This window comes from Peromyscus leucopus, chromosome 8b (assembly GCF_004664715.2).
Source record: "Peromyscus leucopus breed LL Stock chromosome 8b, UCI_PerLeu_2.1, whole genome shotgun sequence".
NCBI classification, from domain to species: Eukaryota; Metazoa; Chordata; class Mammalia; order Rodentia; family Cricetidae; genus Peromyscus; species Peromyscus leucopus.
The window spans coordinates 37780877-37802878 of record NC_051086.1 but is presented as its reverse complement, the minus strand read 5'-3'; the positions used below and the strand labels follow the sequence as shown (position 1 = coordinate 37802878).

Genomic DNA, 22002 nt, shown 5'->3' with positions numbered 1-22002 from the left:
ACACACACATTAAAAGAGATCTTTTTTTAAAAGGAGGCTGGGGACTGGAGAGGGCTCAGTGGTTGAGAGCATTGGCCACTATTCCACAGGACCTGGGTTTGATTTCCAGCACCCACATGGTGTTTATAACTCCAGTTCTAGGAGATCTGATGCCCAGGCACCAGGCACACGTGTGATAAAACATCCGTACCTATAAAATTAAATAAAATAAGAGGCTGAGCCGAGATCTCCCCATTTTTCTTGGATAGGTAGGTTGATGAAGAGGAGGGAAAGGAAAGAAAACATTAGAGACAGCAATAAAAATGGGCCGCTAATAAAATGTGCAGGTACAATGGAAAACAGTCAAATAAAGATGGAAAGTGATTCATCAATCAACTTTGCCACAAGGATTGAATAAACAGAGAAGAAAGAATGAAAGGAACCCACACAAGTACACCTGAGTTGGTGCTACCCTGAGAGGCCTCTTCTGCCTCCCACAATGACTTCAAAGTCTGCAGGGAAGCCAGGAAAAGCTGTGCAGCTGGCAAGATGAAGGGCTGCCTCCTTTTATAGGACAATGAACCAGAACAGCTCACGGGAGATGAGAGAGCAGAATGTGCTCTCAGAGATCAAACCCAGGCCGGCCCTGTGAGTGTCCTTCAGCACAAAGGAGGAGAGTCAGGCACAGACTGAGCCAGGGAAACAAAGCATTAAAACCAAGAGAATCTAAGGACAGGATGATGTCTGGACCAGGGATTGCCACTTCCTGCAGGATAGGGTAGGATAAGCCTGTGGGGAAGCAGATCCTATGCTTCGGGACATTTTACAGAGACTTTTCTGGAGGATCCACACTGGGAAGGCAAGTTATTTGAATGTTCCATATCCTGTCGTGAAGAAACCCTTTAGACTCAAGAAGCAGGCCCTCAGAGCTGACGAGACAAGCCACTATGCACACAGATGCAGTCTCCTCGACGCTTAAGCTAGTCAGTCCTTGGAGGACACACAGCCGAGCATGCTTCGGGAGCTGCTGAAGGTGAGGGCAAAATGCAGCCTGTGTGGCTGGTTGCTCCAGACCCTCCCTATCTTATCTGTCTCACGGGCTGTTTCCACCCGGAGAGGGGCTGCAGTCTGCCAAAGAGCAGAAGGAGAAGGCACAGTTCTCAGTGATATGAGCTCTCCAAAGGGCTGGGGAACCCATGATGGCCAGACCCAGCCTGCAAGAAATCCTTAGTAGAGCTGCCCAAGGTTACGTGAGAGGATCAAGGTCACCTCCTTAGTTCTAGAGAATTCTTTCTACATAGATGCAAGAAAGCTGGCCTCCTTCTCCCCACCGTCCTTGCAGGAAAACAATAGTGAGCCAGTAAGATCAGAGTTCTAGGTCATTTAATACCAGAAGTTGTCCTCTGACCTCTACATGGATCCTGCCATCATGTTTGCATATAATAATAAATAAAACAAAAAACATTCAACTCCAGTTCAGTGGTTTACAGATATATATATATATGTATACATATACATACGTATACATATATATATTTATATACATATGGATGTACCTGAGGGAGGAGAAAAAGTCTTAACAGACCCATCTTTATTTCAAAGGTGGAGGCTTGGATTTAATAATTTAAGGACATTACCAGGGAAGTCTTAATAAAATAAGCAATGAGATGCTTGCCCAAAAACAATAAAACTAACATAAAAGCCTAATTTGGAAAACTGTGACTCTCCTGAAAATCCAAATCAGAAATTAGGGATCACTTGGTTAGGGATTCCCCAGTTTAACTCACAGAAGCAATGAGGAAAAGTTAATTTTTAAAAATTGACCTTGCTTTCATCAAACAGAGCATAAGGTAATATTCTGAGTTTAGAATTTAACTTGTACCCCATGGCTCAGGATAGGGGAAAGGGGAATTAAAAAAAAAAAAAGAGGTAAACAGCCAGGTTAATTGACAGATGTTTAAGGATGAACATACAAAAACAAAAAATATCTAGGATCATCTTCCCAGCTCAAGATGGACAGCTATTTAAAACAACAATAATGAGTCTTCATTACAGACAAGGTAAAGTGGCTAGCTATTGATTGATTGACTGAGAAAGGCAAGGTCTTGTGTATACCAGGCTAACCTTGAACTCTTGACCCTCCTGCCTAGACATCCTAGTGTGGGGATTTTGGTGTGTATCACCATATCCATTTATGTGGTGCTGGGGATGAACCCAGGGCTTCATGCATGCCAGGCAAGCCCTCCACCACCTGACCTACTACCTCAGGCCTCTGCAGCACCTTTTAGATATTTGCCTATTTTAGATAGAATAGTAACAGTGTTTTCTATTAAAGTCCCCAGTCCTCACTATGGATGTGGATGAAGTGGCTATCCTTTTATCCAACCATCAACTCTTGTATCCATCCATCTATCTAGCCATCCATCTTTTTATCCAGTTATCTATCCATCCACCCATCCATCCAGCCAGCCAGCCAGCCAGCTATTCATTTATCCATCATCTATCTACCTAGGCCATCTGTCTGTCTGTCTGCCTGTCTGTCTGTCTATTCATCATCTATTGAAACAGTGTTTCTATCTATCTATCTATCTATCTATCTATCTATCTATCTATCTATCTATCTATCTATCTATCATCTATTGAAACAGTGTTTCATATATCCCAGGCTGACCTCAAACTCTTGATTATTGCTCTCCCTCTCCCTCCCCCCATCATCTATTGAAACAGGGTCTCATATATACCAGGATGACCTCAAACTCCTGATTATCTATCTATCTATCTATCTATCTATCTATCTATCTATCTATCTATCTATCTGTCTGTCTGTCTGTCTGTCTGTCTGTCTGTCTGTCTATCATTTATTGAAACAGGGTCTCATATATCCCAGGATGACCTCAAACCCCTGATCCTCCTGCCTCTACCTCCCCAGTGATGGGCTTGTAGGTGTGCACCCCACCCAGTTGATTTGGTGAGGAGGGAACCCTAGGGCTTCAAGTATTCTCAGTAAGCATGCTACAAACTGACTCCATCCCCAGCCCTCTGAAGTGGCTTTTAGATTGTTACTCATTTCAGTTGGGACAGTAACAGTGTGTCTTTGTTCTCCATTGTACTTTAGACCTCATCTGTAAACTACTGTCCTCACTTCTGAGTTCTTTGGGGTCACTGAGAACCAATTCTTTATGCCCTGGTTTATGCCTTGACTTCAGCAGTATGGCTGTGTGCCAGGCTCTCAGTGGGAACAATTTCAGATGTCCTGCAGGCTTTAAGTCAGTGGTTTTCAACCCTCCTAATGCAGTTCCTCATGTTGTGGTGACCCCAACCATAAAATTATTTTGCTGCTACTTCCTAACTGTATGAATCATAATATAAGCATCTGATATGCAGGATATCTGCTATGTGACCCCTGTGGGGGTCATGACCCACAGGTTGAGAACCACTGCTTTAAATAAATGCAGAAATAATCTTTTCTACTCACATGTTATGCAGACCAAGGCAGTGCGCACACTAAAGTCCACCATTGTCTGGTAATGCTCAGGTACTCGGGACGTGACGACTGGGATGATGATCTCAGCAGCGACATAGAACTGAAGAGCATACGTGAAGAAGATGCCTATGGAGTACAGCAGCTTCACGGACTGGTACAACCTGCAGAGAGTGGGTGTTCTCAGGAGCCTGATGGCACACTCTGACAGCCCTGGACAGAGGCCAAAGCCGCCCCTGCACCCTGGAGACAACGGGAAAGGTCACCAACCCACATGGCTTCAACATGGCTTCAGACTCACAAGTTTTAGGCCTGGCTCTCTCTTCTCTCTCTCTCTCTCTCTCTCTCTCTCTCTCTCTCTCTCTCTCTCTCTCTCTCTCTCTCTCACACACACACACACACACACACACAAAATGCAAATTGATTTTTAAAAAAACAATCCCCCATAGCTTTTATATAAGGAAAGCCTACAAAAATGAAATGTTAATTCACAGAAAACTGGCTAAGTCAGTCACAATGCCGCCACATAGCTCTTCAAAACAAGGAGGCAAGCCAGGTACATCATAACCCTAGCACTCTGGAGAAGGAAGTAGGAGGGTCAAGAGTTCAAGGTCAGCCTCTGCTACACAGTGAGTTTCAGACAAGCCTGAGCTACATGAAAATAAAAAAAAAAAAAAAAAAAAAAAAGAGAGAAAAAGAGAGAGAACAAAGAAAAGGAAAAAAAAAAGGAAGAACTCCTCCACACACACACACAACACACTTACACACCTCCTAGTGATACACTGTGAGCTCAGAGCCTGTGTCCTCATGGTGTGGTAAAACGTTCTCTGTATACCTGCATATCTGAAACCTTTGCCCTGTGAACAGGAGCAAATACCTTTCAAAAATAACTATTAGACTCCAACAAGACTACTTCTGCCCTTCCCACGCAATTCAGGCATCTTCGAATCAGCTAGTGGCGAGGGGGTCCCCTGGGCCTTTTATCACAGATATCTGGCACTCCACATGGAGGCCACTGACATGCCATGAGGTACTCCAACTTACCACCCCAGAGCACAGTGCTTGCTAATCTGACTTAGTATATACAGGAAGGGCCACTCTGTCTTAACAGAACTCCACCTTCATCAAGGCCTGTGCATATGGCAGCGAGAGCCACTGGCCACTCTTGGGATTGATTTAAATGTCTTATGTGTGTAATGAGAACAGGTCATCTCTATAACTGGACTAAACACCAAGATGAGGTTCTTAAGCTGTGAGAGCACCCTGGAAAAGACTGGTATGGGTAAAAAGTCTCACTTGCTAAGCATGGACAATAAAAACTCTTTGAGGGGTAAAAAATAACTCAGCTGGTGGTGCTCTGAGTCAAGATCCTGAGCCCTCCAGAGAGCTGCTAAAGCTGGAGTCAGGAGCGTCCCCTGCAGGGACATCCAGGTGAATGCAGCCGTACGGAAGCATGGGGGGGGTTGGTGAGTCGAGCGCACCTGAGTTGGGCACAAAAGGGAAGACTGCTGCTCACTGGGGTCGGACGGTACCGGCTAGCTGTGTCAGGAGTTCCTGACCTAGTCACCCTTTGGGAACGGGGACACAGCCCCACCCAGCATTCGAAGGCACATTCAGTCATTTAAAAGCAGCCTGGAGGGAAAGACTGAAATCGCTCTGAACAGCAGCCCCCTTGGTTGGAAGTGTGGTGAACCTGACCCTCAGATGCCCGCTGACGAGGATCCTGTGTACACACTGACCTTACTAAGTCAGCATTTTTCTCTATCTGCCCTCACCCAGAGTCTCACCATTCAGAGTGCCATGAAAGGCTGCATGGAAAGGCTGCTCTAGGTCCCTGGGTGTTTCTCATGTGAGCAAAACAACTGCTCTCTACAATGAGGTTTTCAACTTCCAAACAGAGGCTGCTTCGCACATGCTCTGGGACGTCCAGGCACTTCTGCAGGTCTCAGTTTTTCCCTGTAGCGTGTCCACCGAGGAAAGACATTTGAGGAAGGACTCCCAAGAGCCAGCAGTCCACAGGGAGATGTTCCCACCTGCACGGCCCATCTGTGGACTGTCCAGACAGGCCTGCCCTCCTGCACAGGTGTCTGGAATGACTTTAGGCACAGAGCGGATGCTCAGTCCTTCTGGGCTCAATATTTCCCAGGAGAAATGCCTTAACAGACGGGAGATTCATGCATGAATTCAGTACAAGCTGCTGCAGGAATCACAAGCTCATGGTAGCCAAGTGACAAGGAAAAGTGACATTCTGACCTATCACCTTCTGGAAGTTTCCAACCCCCCCCATCCCCGCCACATACCAGCAGTTGGGCAGGTTGAGTGTGATGCTGCCCTTAATACTATCTCCAAATTGCAGGTACCCCAGGGTCCCCAGGCTGATATAGAGGGCAGTGATGATGGTCATCCCCAAGTACAGGATGAATGGAAACTTCTGGGAGTCCTTCATTTTGTTCTCAAGGGGCAGAACCTATAAAAAAACGTGATAAGGGGAAAGAAAGCATGTGAGAAAGAAAAGTGGACACACCACAGAAATGCATTATCAGTGGCCTCATGAGAACCTGAGTTCAGATGCCCAGAACCCACAAAAAAGCCAGGTGTGGTGGCACAAATCTATAACCCCGGCACCTGACAGAAGTGGGGTGGGGTGGGAGGACAGGCTGATCAATGGAGCTCGGTGACCAGACAACAGTCTAGCCAAAGCAGGAAATTCTAGGTTCAGTGAGAGACGTCATGTCCAAAAACAGACAGTGCCAGGGGGAGACACGTGATGTTGACTTCTGGCTTCCAAACACAAAAGCATAGACACACACACACACACACACACACACACACACACACACACGTAAGCACATGTACATGAACACACACACACAGACAGAGCATCTTGAAAGAAAATAGAATCTTCTGTGGCATATAATAAATTTCAGTTTTACTCAATTATTGAAAAAAAATAGCCACATGAATGGAAACACATGAACTATGAACCAAAGCTGAGGGCCCCAGCTGGATCAGCCTCTGAATAGGTGAGACAGTTGATTGCTTGATCAGTTGGGAGGCAACTAGGCAGTGGACCAAGTCTGTGCTTATTGCATGAGTTGGCTGTTTGAAACTGGAGCTTATGCAGGGACACTTGGCTCAGTCTGGGAGGAAGGGATGGACTGCCTGGACTGAGTCTACCAGGTTGATCACAGTCCTCGGGGAGACTTGTCTGGAGGAGGTGGGAATGGAGGGTAGGCTGGGGTAGGGGAGGGAGGGGAGGGGGAGAAAGGGGAACCATGCTGATATGTAGAACTGAATGGTATTGTAAAATAAAATATATAGATTCAAAAAAACAAAAAAAGAAAATAGAATCTTCATTGCCAGACCCCAAAGTGTGCTTTCCTTCAGTGCACAGTGAAGTCAGTTATTCTGTCAGCAACTACACTCTCAGGCTTACAACGGGCTTCAGAAGCCACCGTCTAACCAGGGGTGAGGAGAAGTATAAGACGTCAGAGGCTGGGGGCGCCTTCACCTCATAGCAGTATGGCGCCCAGCAAGACTCTGATGCTTGTCCTGAGATTACAGCCTCCAGCCAATTTTTCTAAGCATGAGCTTCCCTTCTTCATTTTTTTTTTGTGTGTGGGGGAAGGGTCTCCTGTACCTAGGCTGGCCTCAAACTAGCTATGTAGCCAGTGATGACTGAAACACCCACCTCCTGGGTGCTGTGACAACGGGCACGCACCACCACATCCAGCTCAAGAGATAATCCCCACTGGGGTTTCCTAAGCATTAAAGCAGACAGTGGGAATGCTGAGGGACCAGGGAGCACTCAGGCCCAATCCACAGTACCCCTCTTACCATGCCGATGCCTTCAAAAGCAAAGATTGCCGTGCCAAAGAACAGAGGGTAGGTCTTCCATGGAGCCACCAAGGGGAGGTGGCTGGGGTCCGGGATCCTCTGGAAAAGATGATTTTCAAGGGCTATTCAGAGATTCAGACTTTGAATCACAAGTCAGGGCACACCTTCTCCTAAATCCAAGATTTCAAAAAAGGAAGAAGCTAACGAGCAAGCTGGAACAGTCAGCCTTTCTCTCTCTTCAGGCTGGGAAGCCCCTACTTGCTGTGGATAAACATCTGCCCAGCATACCAGATGCTCACATGCTGACGCCTGCATAAAGCCTCACTCTTTCACTAGGTGAGCCCAGCCCTAGACATTTGATATAAGAAACTCAAGAGATAAGAGAAACTGAGCAAAGCTACTTAGCAAAGAAACGGAAAGACATCTTGAATACTCCAAAAGAAGAGATCAATTAACCACATGCTGAACATATCACAGAATATTACACACTATATAAAAAGTAAAAGTTAAAGGCAAACCTGGGAGTGCATGCCTATAAACCCGGCACTTTAGGAGGCTGAGGCAGGAGGATCAGGAGTTTGAAGTCAGCTGGGACTCGGTATGTGAGACAGTAAAGAAGAAGAACATGAAAAACTGACTATTGGATAATATTGAGGAAATACTTAGTACATTATAGCCAGGTGATGTGACTTATTTCCGTAATCCTAGTCCTCAGGAGGCTGAGGCAGGAGGATTAGGAGTTCAAGATGAACCTATGATATATAGTGAGCTGGAGGCCAGCCTGGGCTACCTGGTCTAAAAAACAAACAAACTAACTAACTAACTAACTACCACCACAAAGTCATTTAATAATCATTCTGCAACTATGCAAACATCGGCAGGGATAAAGCTGGAAGACGTGATCTCTAGATGGGTCTCTTCCACCTTCCTTTTTTTCATCAATTGGACTGAGCACTTTAAAAATATCAAGAAGCACACAGGAAGAATGCTGAGGAATGCTGAGGACAGGAAGCAAAACAATTTCTTTTTTAAACATAAAAGTCAAAGCTGAGGATGAGGGTGGCTCGGTCGTTACAAGAGGACACACTGCTCTTGCAGAAGACCCAGGTTCAATTCCCAGCACTACACTGAGTGCCTTACTACTATTATGTGACTCCAGGAGGCTCTGACACCCTCTTGAGACCTCTATGGGACCTGTACTCATGTACACATACCCACACATATTATGCATAATTTTATTTTTTAAAATTTGACAAAAAAAAAAAGGACATTTTGGTATTCGGGATATAGACAAATAGGTATCTCTGCTCTAAAATGAAACCTGAGCACAAGCTCGCTAGTAATTACTCCTGAGTCACAGATGAAAAGATACTGGAAACAGGTGCTGCCCATAGGTAAGTGACTGACAGCTGGCTACCAGGTTTACCTATCAATCAGCTGGAGCTGTGAGGAGGGAGTTTCACAGTTCACAGCTATGGGTGCTGGGTGACTGAGACAGGCGGATAGGACAGCCATCATTCATTCCATCAATGGAGTGATTGATGTTGACGATACTGATCTACAACTCAGTGAAGTAGAGTAAGTTCCCTATCCAAAGGAGCTTGTAAATTATAAACACAAGCTCAACTCTACAACAAGACCAATAAAATAAAAGCTCAAGAGAAGTGTCATAAAATACATAGATCGAAAGACCTAGGTGGGATGATCTCTTTGATCTGTCACTGGAGGCCCATCTGGAGTCAATATTTATCCCCATCTCCCCAGGAAGTGGTGCAACATCTAATCTAAATATACATCATGTAAGTAGTGCGTGATCACACCCTTTGATTTCTCATGTTCCGCAGGATGGGGGAGGCCTTGGGGTTGTACCTGGATGGTGAACTGGTAGATTGTGACAAGGCTGACCAGCATGCTGATGTTGGCCAGCAGGGAGAAGATAGACAGGACGCGCAGGTTCCTGATGAAGGTCAGCAGCACCAGGAAGGGCAGGAAGGCGAGCATGTAGAGTCGAGAGTCCATGGTGGGCGTCAGGACCACAGTCTCGTTGTTGTGGCAGTTGGTGGTGGTCCCGTTGGCCGCCTCTATCACCTGGAATGAGAAGGAAGGAGAAAAGCCGTAGGTGACGAGAGCCAGCGGGTGTCCAGCTGGAGAGAGTCCTGACGGAGGGTCAGGTGTGTGAACTCGGCATTTTATGTAGGCACCGATCGATGGCTGAGGAACCTTCCTGGGAGTCTTCACTGTTGCAAACCATCTGAGCTGGGTCTGATCATGTTTCCAAAAGACAGAAGGATGTGGGAGACAGATGAGCAGCAATTTAACGGTAAGTTCTTCCCGTTCTGGTCCTAAGCATTCCTGCTGGTGTTCGGGAAGCAGAGAAGCCTGGAGGCCCTGAGCTCTCATGCCTGAAATGAAGGGGGACGCTCTAACACCTGAGTCCCTCCTTCTGGCTGTCTGGACTCTGGAACCCTAGACAGTTGGAATTCCCCCAGTAATCTAATGCTGAGAAAAGGAAGAGCCCTGGTGCCAGCCAGATGGGGAACTAGTCTCCTGGGAAAGGGCAGGGATTCCACACAGTGCCAACAAGACAACCTGTCCAACCACCTTGCAGGAGAGACTGGAGCAGAAACAATGACGGGTCAGTGACAACAGGACCACACCTTGACCAGGGCTGCTTCATTATATCTTTCTCTTTCCTTCTATTTAAACCTTAATCTCCTGTCGGGACCCTGGAGATGTACTTGGTGGGGACCCATGGATCCTTCCTCTCAGTGAGGCCATACTGAATAAGTCTTTTTCTGCTCTTCAATACCAACTCTGCTCTTTTAATTGACTCATTCAGGACAGGAGGCTGAACCTAGCTTATTAGAGAGCTAGGACACAGGCTCTGACCCTAACTCCATTAACACAGTCTTTAGGGCCAAGGGTTTCAGACACCCCATGTCTGAGATACAACCCTGGCTTCTGTCAAGGACTGAAGGATCCTGACACCTAAGTCTGCCCTGCAGCCTCTACAGAGAGAACTATGCATGTCTACAGATAAAGGCTCCATCACTAAAGGCTTCCACAGGAGTAACACTAGAGGGCGCCGACTACTGAGGCTTCCCTCAGCCTGCTGCCAAGGATTACAAAAGCTACCCAAGCCCAGGTCTTGAAGAGCTTCTCCTCCTTACACAGGGGTGACTTCAGCCAGGTAGAGTCCAAGGACCTGGAGCCAGCCGATGGCCACACAGGCAAGACAAGGCAAAGTCTCTTTACATCACAGGTTTTCAGATGAGATGCCAACACCAAAGGCTCAAACCCAAACCACTGTGGCTTGGAAGGAGTCTTGAACAAAAATCTACTCGATTCTCGCCCTTCCCTGTTTTTCAGAAGAACTCTACCTGTTTAAAATTGTCAGCCAGAAACACAAAGTAGACGCAGCAGAATCCCAGCTGAGTGACAATGAGGAAAAAGTCCACGATGTGCCTGCAGAGGGGGCGAGAGGAAGACACAGACCATCAGATCCCAAGGCTGCCCGGGAGACGAGCCCCTGAGCAGCAGTGATAAGACAAGCTGGAGTGACAGGACAAAGCATGCCAGTGTCACCAGAACCGTTTGGGAAGGAGGGCGCAGAGGGGCATCTATGCTCTGCAAGTCCCTCCCCGGGCTCTTGTCTTTCTGCACGAGCTCAGGGCATCACCAGAGCACAGCCTGGCACCTGGCCTTCTCCTGCCCATGCACCACACTCAACTCTTCCTTCCTAAAGCTACAGAGAGCCCTCGGCATGAAAGACCAGGAAGCAGGCCCTTCTCAGCTCTTCCTACAACCGGGACCCAAGGACCGACCTAGCTGCAGGTGAATGAGCAGAAACAGGTATGCCGAAGCAGACAGCTGTTAGAGCAGCGTGGCCACAGCTGGGGACGATCTGAAGCCCCAGCGAGAGGAACAGGGTTACGGACCCTTCTCAAATGGAACACGGCACGGCACTTAGAAAGAACGAGAACCATTTCTGGAGGAAACTATCCTAGGCATCCAAGGACAAAAAGCAAGTTTCCAAACAGCAGACACAGGAAGAGCCACTTGCCAAAAAAGGATAAACGCAAGAGCACATGCATGTTTCTACGTATACAGCAAGTTCCAGAAGAACCAGAAGGGTACCCATGCCACCGGACTGTGGCCAGTATGTAATTCTATTTTTCAAACTGTGCCCTCTTGCCAAATGCAAACAGTGTTCTCCCTATGAGAACAGGGAGGGTGTGTGGGAGAATAGAGGAAAAAGAGGGAGGGGGACAGACAGACAAACTATGGTGGACACTTGGTGACCTGGCTGCTCCTCAACAGATGATTCTGCCAGAGAAGAAAGAAAGGAAGGACGGAAGGGGGGGGGGGGAGGCACACGCCATGTTATAGGGTAGAGCTGTACATGATGGCAAGCACCCTCCTCACTGAAACAAAAGTCAGGATTCAGGCCCTTGACAGTGTGAATTCTCTCCATCTACACAGGAACAGAAAGTGGGTTGTTTCTCTCCAGTCACCTGGAAAGTCAGGAGAAATCCCCCAGAGCTCCCCACCTGCTCTGGATGCTGCCCTTGCCTACCCCATGCCCTTCGGCCCACACGGCCAGAATCCACCCTCCGGCCTCTCGTCTGCACACTCCATTGCTGACTCCATTGTTCCTGACTTCTCTTCCCTTCCCATGCACCTTTCACCCTATGAAGCCCCTGCAGGGTGGGGACAACATCATTTCTGTCAGGGAAGCTCCTTTTTTAAGCTGGAATTTTTTTTGTGCCACTTATGAGAGACGGCATAAGATACATTTGTTGAACGATCGGAGCACTCACAGCCTTCGGGGGGCCTCAGAGTGCCCACATCCTCAGGCTCTCGGGGCTGGGAAGCCTTCAGAGGTCCTTCAGGTCAGGTGCCAGATACTGAAGATGAGGAAACTGAGGCCCAAAGAAGGCCGGGCTCACGGCCTACCATGTCGAGCTAATCCCAACGCCACCCTCTGCTCCTGGCACTGTCCCCACATCACACCCTCCTGTTTCCGGTCCCCACGCTGGGAGCTGTGGTCAAGAGGAAGAGAGGGGTCAGTCACCTTCCCCAATGGGAGTGGCTCCGGACCCAGGCACTGGGGCTGCACTCCAGTCCGTGCATCACTGTGTCCCCATAGTCCAAAAAGGGTTTGTTCAGTCTGGAAAAGCAGAATGTCTGGGTTAGACAACGAGGGCAAAAGAAAAGACGGAGACACTGAGACACGGGCCAGCTCTCCGCCTGTCACCCCAGGGGACCTCTGAGTCCTGCAAGGACCACACGTGGGGTGCACGTACATATGTGTGTGCACATGCATACATGTTCATGTGTGTACAGGTGCACACACATGGAGGCCAGTTGTGGATGCTGGTGTCTTCCCCAATCGCTCTCTACCTCTCCCTGAACCTGGGGCTTACCCACTATTAGAACAGCTGTCCGGGGAGCTTCCTGTCTCTGCCTCGCCGGGGCAGTCACTGCAGGAGCTCACCCCTGCACCCACCTTCTTCTTCTGCTTTTTAACATGGTCACTGGGTTTCTGAACTCAGATGCCCATGCCTACACACTAAGCATTTTACCAAATGAGCCCTCTTCCAAGCCCTGGGTCACAGGTATTAAGTAAATGGATGGAATCCTCATCCTAATCCATAAGCTAGAGATATTTCGATGCAATAAACTAACAAGTGCAATAACTAGAATGTGGTCTCTGCCCACTGGACATATGTAAATTTAACAGATGAGCCCAAAAAAAGGTAAAAAAAAAAAAGCAACACCACGGTGTCAGCAGCCAATCCCCAGCTAGGTGACGAACCCGGAAGAAGGACCACGCTGGCAATCTCCGCCCCTCGGGAAGTGGCTCGGGGCTCTCACCTGCGGCATAAGTGATGAGCACACTTCACCAGGATACTCATGCAGTGCACGGCCACGATGCCAATCACCAGCAGGCTGAGAGGACCCAACTGGGCACCGAGGTTGCGGACAAAAGAGAGAGAAGCAGCAGAATTAGGAGAGAGCCCGAAAGAGACTGGATGTGCAGATGGTAACAATGCTATGAGGCACTTCTAGGGACAGAGCGCCAGGACAGCAGGAGAGAGGCATGATCCAGGGGACTGGATCTGTGTGTGTCCTCAGCCCTGGTCTAGACGGTTGATCTGTGGACAATGGATCCACAGTGGACTGAAGTTGAGATCCAGTGGCATGAAGTCTCTGGATAATAGGCTCATGAGGAGATGTAGCAAAAAAAAAAAAAAAAAAAAAAAAAAAAAAAAAGGGAGTAGAGTTATCCTGAGGGTGATCAGCAAGGTCGCACTTGGATTTGGACTGGGGACCAAACACACTCTGAAACCGTGATGGCGCTAGGCAAGCAAGCAGCTTACGTGTGGTGAGTCAAAGGGGGGGGGGGCTGCCAGCTAAAGCCACTGGCCCCGGCTCAGAGCCTAGGAAGTGCCTGGCACACAGAGAGCCCTAATGCACAGCTTTCGAAGCATGAATGTCTAAAACCTTTACCAAGAGGCCTGCATTTTTCACTGCCAGCGGCAGCCCCAGGAGTCCGGTGCCAATGTTGCCTTTTAGCAGGTGGACCAAGGTCTGGAACCATCTGAGGTAGGAAGGCAAGGAGGAAGCATTAGTTACAATTAGGGCCGATGCTTATCCGCACGTTATCTTATCTGATTTCTCAAACAATCTTGTGATGTCGTATTTCATAGATGAGGGACCAACTTGTTCAAGGGGCATGCCTCCCAGGAACAGCACTTCCTGAGCCCTCCTCTCTTAGAAGCCAGTTCAGAGGGATAATGGAGGCTCTCTCTAGGCATCCCATCTTTTCTGGCTGCATTCAGGGCTGGATTTGACCACTGAGTGAACCACCCTGATGACTCCCAAAATGCCACAGAGGATGACAAGATGTAACTATGAAGGGTAGACCTCAGTGTGGGGAAACAGGGGTAATTAAATAAATAAATAAATAAATAAATAAATAAATAAATAAATAAATAAATAAAAGTCCAAGCTGGCTGTGGTGGTGACAACATTTAATCCCAGCACCTAGGAGGCAGAGACAGGTGGAGCTTCAAGAGTTCAAAGCTAGCCTGATCCTCACAGCCAGTTCCATGCCAGCCAGGACTATATAGTGAGTCTCTGTCTTAAAAGCTAAAAACAAATAAACAAAAAAACTACTCAATAAATAAATAAAATAAAGCCCAACTCCTCTAACAGTCAGTCAGCCAGTACCATGAGGAACTCAACATTCCTACTAGGCCAGGCATGGTGGCACACACCATGAATCCCAGCCCTTGGGAGGCAGAGGCAGGAGAATCTACATAAGTTCTACATAAGTTCCAAGACAGCCAAAACTAAATAGAGAGACCCTGTCTTAAAACAACAACAACAAAAAGTTTCGGCCGGGCAGTGGTGGCGCATGCCTTTAATCCCAGCACTCAGGAGGCAGAGCCAGGCGGATCTCTGTGAATTCGAGGCCAGCCTGGGCTACCAAGTGAATCCCAGGAAAGGCGCAAAGCTACACAGAGAAACCCTGTCTCAAAAAAAAAAAAAAAAAAAAAAAAAAGACACCAAAAATTTTCTATTGGACTTTGTGTTTGAAAAAATAAAAGCCAACTGCTACTTTGGGCTCAGGACTAGAGAAGCCCTCTTCAGTGGTCCCTGGTTCACCCCTGTGCCCTAAGGACAGAAGTCCCTCTAAATTTGTACAGATTGCCCCCATTGTTTTATGACTTCATATAAAGCCTCTCATGTGTTCTCATTCATTTTCTTTCACTCCACAAATACTTGGGTGGATATGGATGAGTCAGATGTGGATGTCAGCCTCTAGAGATATGGAATATCTCAAGTGAAAGAAGAGATGAAGGGGTAGGAGGACAGAGCCAGGGAGAATTGAGGCAGGTGAGTGAGGGGCAGAGACCTGAGGCCAAAAGGTGAAGTGTGTGTGGTGGGATGGGGGAGCTCACTGCCACAGGCAAGGGGAGGCTACAGGCCCTGCTGAGAAACAAGGATCACCTGAGGAATGGGTTGTGGTAACAGCAAGGGTGAGTCAGGAGTTTCCCCTTCTGTAGGCAGAGGCAACCCAGACCACACAGGAGGGTGCTGGTCGTGCTTTTCTTTGCCTCTTGTTCCCCCATGACAGAGTAGGAAACAGCTCAAGTGAGGTGCCTTCAATCCCTCAAGACTTGGCCCTGAACGGAAAAATCCTTTTGCACAAATAGCCCTCAAGATCCTTCAAAACTGACATTTGCACACAAATCTGCATTTGGCAGAAATCAAAAGTCAACAACACTGCTGCCCACAAAGGCCATTCCTTCAGGTCTACCAGGAAGGTCATCTGATCTACCTCCATTCTAGCATCTGCAGGATGGACCATCGAGAAAAGGCCTTTGACTCCCAGGAGTCCTGCAAGGGTCCAACCGCATTATCAGCAGCCAGCAGCCAGGAGACAACGGACTGTTAAGTCTCTGTCCTGGCAAACAAATGTCTAACCCACTGAAGGACAAAGGTAAGTTTGTACCACACCCTCCCTCCTCCCTGAATCCTTCCCCAAACTCCGCCGCTGTGCTGGGCTTCCTGGCCCCGACTTGGCTGTCTGTCGTTCTGCGTGGCCACTCCCTTCTACTCTGGGAATTGTTATCTCACCCGAACCGTGAGGTAACGGGACTGGGGCAAGGTGATCCCGAAGTCCCTTCTGCTCAGAAACATCAGGATTCTAGGCCAAGGGTCAAAACTGTCCAACATGATGTCCTCTCAGCACCAGGTAGGCATCACAGTATCACCTCCAAGGCTGACAGTCTAGCCACAGGGTGGGCTAGCTTCTGAAGACCTACCAGGCCCCTCTAGTTTTCGTTTGTGCTGTCAGTGGCTCTTAGGCTTTTCTTTTCTTTCTTTCTTTGTTTTTTTTTTTTTTGTTTGTTTGTTTTTTGTTTTGTTTTGTTTTGTTTTGTCCCAGGTCTTCTTTTATTCTCTGATGAATTAAGGACCCCTGATATCTTTGCTTATGTAGGTTTTATCTACATAAGGTAAGTTATATTACTAAAACCCAAATTTTAAATCTTAAAATTTAAAATAACAGTAAGTCTAATACATACTAATAGTTTAATGATTAACGTTAAATATGGGAATGGTATTGCATCTCTTGTTTTTATAAAGAGTCACTTAATTTTTTAATTTATGTGTATGAGTGTTTTGTCTGCACTCATGTCTGTGAAACATGTAAGCGTAGTGCTCTCACAAGCCAGAAGAGAGTGTCGGATCTCCTGGGACTGGAGTTATGGACAGTTGATCCACCATGTGGTTGCTGAGTATCAAATCCGGGTCCCCTGGAGCAGCAGCAACCATCTAGACCTCCAGGCACTCATCTTTTTAAAACTGTATTTATGTGTGTGCGTATGCGCACTCACGTATGAGTGAGCATGCCCTCAGAGGCCAGAAGAGGGTATGGGATCCCCTAAAGCTGAAGTTAAAGGGAGTTGTGAGCTGCTCAAATGTGGGTGCTGAGACTAGAACTCAGGTCCTCTGCAAGGGCAACAAATGCTCTTAACCACCGAGCCTGCGCTCCAGCACCACCTCGCCCCCATCACTGTTTAAAATATCTCCTAAATGTCTCACCTAACAGAAGACAGCTGGGTTTCTGCTTCAGCCTTCAATCTACATGTGCTGCTTTGCTGAAAGTCTATGAGAAAGTGTGCTCTCCCTAGACACATAGCTGGAAAAAGGAGGAACATTTTAACCGCCTCTTCAACTACGGCAGTTCTTCTCTGACATCACTCCAAAATGAAATGCATGGGTGCTTTTTTGCTGTTGTTGTTGTTGTTGTTGTTTTAAGACAGGATTTCTCTGTATAACAGTCCTGGCTCTCCTGGAACTCGCTCTGTAGACCAGGCTGGCCTCCAACTCACAGATCCACCTGCCTCTATGCATGGGTTCTTTATCAGTTAGCTGCAATGTGGACTCTGAACCTTCCATGATCCCTTCCTTTAACGCACTGTTGCAGCTGTCTGCAGCAACCTTTCCCTCACGCACAATTTCCTAACATACGTGGAGGTTCCAAGGTTCTGAATACCAACCTCTCTCATGACAGCAGCTCAGAGCCACACTTTGACCTCATGGGAAAACATGTGTGAGCTCATAGTGCTGGGTAATAGGGTGGCTTGGATGTTCTGTTTGTTTGGGGGTTTTTGTTTTGTTTTCTAATTTTTCTTGAAAGCTCAAATTTCATGTGAATCACAAAAACATTGTTGATGGTTTTTCTTGAGTTAATGGGTTCATTTCTTTCATTTTTCAAAGGAAATGCTTAAATACTAGGGTATGAGAAACCTAGTTAACTAGTTGTCCTTTCTAGTAAAATAAACCTTTTCTGTTAAAAAAAAAAAAAGAACAAAAATTTCAGTTAGTTTAGTTGGCAACTGCCAATACTCGCACTCTGGGATCTGGTATTTTATATAGTGACTACCAAGAGACCCATGCTAAGGGTTGCAATTTTATAAGAATTAATGATCTCACTATCTCATCAAGGACTTTTTTGATTATTGGAGACAGGGTCTCATGCATCCCAGGCTGGCCTTGAACTCCCTATGTAGTCCAGGATGACCTTGAACTTCTGATCCTCCGGCCTCCAGCTCCCAAATGTCACCACGCTGAGTTTATGTGTGATGAGACCTAGGCAAGCACTCTGCCGCCTAAGCTACAGCCCCAGCCCTCCTCACGGACGATCTCAAGTGAAACTGGCCTTTTCCTTCTACTCACAGGTGACTAGGGGAGTGGAGACTTGGGGGCCCGATGGGGAGGGAGCTGCAGACACACACTGCTCCTGCGTCCTCATGCACATGTGAACAGGGCGAAAGGCAAATGACACCTTAGCACTCTTAGGAAGAGAAATGGTCTTGGGACCCCAAAAGCTCTGCAGAGCAAATTTGGCAAAAGGCTGTTCCAAGTCAACAAAGACCAGGAGGCAGCTAGCTGGTGTCTCAGCCTGCTGGCCTGGGGAAGCACCACTGAGGTGGGACAGAGAACTGTTACGAAGGACTCAACAGGGCCACAAGAAGGAAAATGAGCCCTACTGTGTGTAAACTCTCCTACTGTGTGTAATAGTGCCCTAGTGTGTGTGATCCGCCCTGGAGCGTTAATGGAGGCTGTTGTCAGTGTTAACAACAGCTCCATGGCCCTGGACGTTGGCGGAAGTCACGACACTCTGGCACAGAAATGCCTAAGATCTCGATTTTATCGCACTCACTATTCTCGGCTTTTAACTTCTAGAAGAGTTGGGTATGCTTAAGCAGCTCTTCCAAGGTACTTTGCTCCTTAATAACGTAGATGATAAGGGAGGGTGAGGGCTTCACATCATGTCCCTCACACTACTCGGAGAGATTAACAAGGGTCCCACCTTGGCCCACCTGGCATGTTTCCTGAATAAATGCCTGGGTAGATCCTGTCCCCAGACCGGAGTGACCGACACTCTAAGACCCTACTTTGCCCTGTGCCTTAGAAAATGTCCTAACACGAGCCAAAGGAGGGAACTGTCTGCTTGGCTTGATTTCCAAGAGACCAGAGAAAGTGATAAAAGCAACCTTGAGGACAGTCCAGGCATGTGTCCTTGAACGGCTGGCCCGGAAAGGCTGGGCAGCTGGTCTTGAGTTTCAGAAAGACCTCTATAAAAGTGAAAATTTAGACTGTGCACAGAAAGCACTGTGCAAACAACTGAAGATTGGAAGAAGTATTTCACAACCCCTGAAGGGAGTTCCTTCTCCCTGGGAGACACTGATGGGGCGGATGAGGCCAGAGGGAAGACAGGAAGGAGGTCCTGGCTGTCGCCAGCAACACCTTAAGCAACCTTTTCCACCACCTAAATATGCAAATAAATCAGGACTCTACAGTAGTGTGCTGTATGGTAATGTGCTACAAGCCAGAAGCCTTGTGCTAGCAGAGGCAAGGAGCCAATCGTGTGAACAGACCATTCTCCACGCCCGGCTCAGTTCACAGGGGAAAATGCCCCTCTCGGGAGAGAGCGCAGGCAGAGGGCATGTCCCCACAACTTCCACAGTCCTCTGGAGCAGTCATGGAGAGTGGGGGCGTGTAGCATTACACTAAGGCACAAAGCAGCCCTCCCTTAAGTCACAGCCAACCCACAATGGAACACAGAAAGGGTGACAGTTGAGCCTGGGGATGAACGACAGGGCTACCAAGGACAGGGTCCTGGGACCTTGGAAAAGGCCAGGGGCATGCTGGGAAACTCAGCACGGAACCCCTCCCTCTGAAGTTTGCAAGTCAAGGAGTAAACCTCCTACAGCCAGTCCAGTTTCCCAGCGGGCTTCTCAACCCGTCCTCGTATCTGGAGAGATTGAGAACCAGAGGGCCAGACTGTAACAGAGGAGACTGGTACCGCTTCCAGGTTTGAGACTGCAGCCTCCTTATGGGACGCAAAGTGTCTCTTCCCTACCAACTCTGGAGGGCTCTCAAATACAGCTGCCACTCCCTCCCTCAGCTCTGCCAGGAGGCTCTGCCGAGCAGGCGTTAATGGGGCCGGGAGGTATCTGACACTTGGTTCTAGCCCAAGAGATTATCCTCTAGAGGCTTTTAAGCCAAAGCTCTTCCTGGCCACCAGCCTCCTGGAACTAACAAGGAATAAGAAATGACTAGGGTGGGGAGGAGCCCCTTGCTGGTCCTGCCCGTCGTCGATAGCCTGCTTTCCCCTGTCAAACAGGGAGGGTATGCAGAATGGGAAGACGGAGGCCCACACTGCTCCAAGGGAGACTTGGGGACAGGAGAGCCCACTCCATGGCAGGAAGTCACAAGTACTCACGTCGTGCTACTGTTTCTCCCCTAAGCGCTGGTAGGAGCCGGGAGAGAAGTTGCCAAGACCTTCAGATGGGCTCTCCTCGGGGCTCACGTCCGTGGAGCTGTAGTCGTGATAGTCTTCGTTCCGAAGTCTCTGCGTGGACATGGTAGCTGCGGGGACAGGGGCAGCGCTAAGACCTCCAGGAGCTGGAGCCTTCATCTCCAAGTGTGGGGTGGGCTCAGCCGCAGAGGTAGACATTGTCCCAGCTGCTCCCTGGGATGGATGCCCTACGGACTGGGTCTAACCAGAATGCCCAGTGCCAACCAAGGAGAATGCAAGAGGCACAAAGTCCACAGGGCAGGCTGGGCCTGCTTGGCCTCTGCCTCCCCACCTTCCCACATGGTGCCACACTCATAAATTTCTAAATTCATTCTAGGGCACCTGGGCAACGGATAGGTGAGGCAATGCTGGGCAGGGCAGGGGAATGCAAGTGTGCACTTCCAGGACGCCTTCCCTGGTCTTCTGGTTTGGTCCACCCCCACCCTCCTCCGACCTTATCTCTTGGACCTCAAACAGTAGTTAAATCACACATGATTTAACTACTGTTTCAATCAATCATGAGAGCGAGCTCTCGTGAGGTGACATGAACCTGGATGTTTCTTCAGATGTCCTTTTTATCCTCTGCCTTCAGCAGAGAGCACGGTTATAGTCATGAAATCCCCTCTGGGTCACCCAATTCTGCTCCAGCTCCACAGGGTCCCAGACCACAAACAACCCCCTCTTTCCCACCATGGGCTCAGGCCATCTCCCACTCTTTGGAAGCTGTGATGGTTAATTTTAGTTGTCACCTTGACACAACCTACAATCGCCCAAAAAGAGAATCTCAACAAAGGGCCGTCTAGATCAGGTTGGCCTGTGGGCTTGTCTATGGGGAAACTGTCTTCATTAAGTTAACTGATGTGGGAAGACACCGCCCATTATGGGCAACACCACTCCCTAGAAAAATCAAGCTGAGCACAGACAAGCAAGAGAGCATGTCTACATTCATTTCTTTTTGCTCTTGACTGTGGATGAAATTAATTCTTTCAAGTTTCTGTCACCTTGACGTCCCTGAAATGAATGGGCTACTGCCTAAAATTATGAGTTAAACTAAACCCTTTCTCCTCCAAGCTTGTTTGCATCCGGGCCTTTCATCACAGCAACAGGGATGAAACTAAGATTGGAGTGATCAGGAGGGCTGGTCTCCTCACCCTGGGCTCTCTTCTTGCCACCAACCTGAGTGCTGGAATAGGGTGGCTGACCACAGCTCAGAGGAAAAGGAATAGGAGCAGGAGAGACCATGAGATACTCCATCTCTGTCTCGGGAGCTCCTCTCCACGATGCTGTGCTGGGGCTCACAAAATGATACCCCAAAAGTACAGTACGAAAGTACAGCTTTGGCATGCCAAGCACGTTGAACTAAAGGAGACCTGAAGGCCACAGAAACGACCCCAACAGCAAAGTCCATTGACCTTCTCCTTTCCCGTGCCTCCCTCCCAACCTTTGTCCCTGGAGTGAATCTCAGAAACCAGAAGTCTCCCCCAAATTCTCTGCAAAGCAGCCACAAAACCTAAAATGGCCATTCTGTCCCTTCTGCCTTCGTAGACCTGTCCTGGAAGGAGAGAAAGATCCACACGGAGGCAGAAAGGACTGAGTGGTCAGACTGCCGGGGTGGAGCCCAGCTGGCTTCCACTACACACTCACTGTGACCAGCTCTCCACACAGCTGCCCACAATTCAGCAAATCGGAGCATACAGATGGGAATGTGAGCTCAGGGTGGGCTGTTCCCCCTGGATCCTTTCATAGTCTCCTCTGAAGGCTCCCATGTCACACAAAATGCTGACTGAATAAACACTTGCGCCCTCATTAACCTGTCTTGTTA

General features: G+C 48.2%; 1 protein-coding gene across 5 annotated transcripts in view; it reads right to left on the bottom strand.

The window, feature by feature from the left end:
* LOC114700410 (proton-coupled amino acid transporter 1) overlaps nt 1-22002 on the bottom strand; it is a 42977-nt gene that overhangs the window by 5412 nt on the left and 15563 nt on the right. For 3 of the 5 annotated variants that reach the window (XM_037201524.1, XM_037201526.1, XM_037201523.1), the window contains exons 2-10: nt 20106-20251; nt 13811-13901; nt 13175-13263; nt 12372-12467; nt 10678-10762; nt 9167-9385; nt 7298-7396; nt 5761-5927; nt 3455-3624 (exon numbers count right to left, since the gene is read on the bottom strand). In XM_037201524.1, coding sequence (XP_037057419.1) covers nt 3455-3624; nt 5761-5927; nt 7298-7396; nt 9167-9385; nt 10678-10762; nt 12372-12467; nt 13175-13215 — 877 coding nt within the window. In that variant the 5' untranslated portion in view covers nt 13216-13263; nt 13811-13901; nt 20106-20251. Of the gene's footprint in view, nt 1-3454; nt 3625-5760; nt 5928-7297; nt 7397-9166; nt 9386-10677; nt 10763-12371; nt 12468-13174; nt 13264-13810; nt 13914-20105; nt 20252-22002 lie in introns of all 5 variants that reach the window. The other 2 variants (XM_028880038.2, XM_037201525.1) reach the window with 2 other exon arrangements.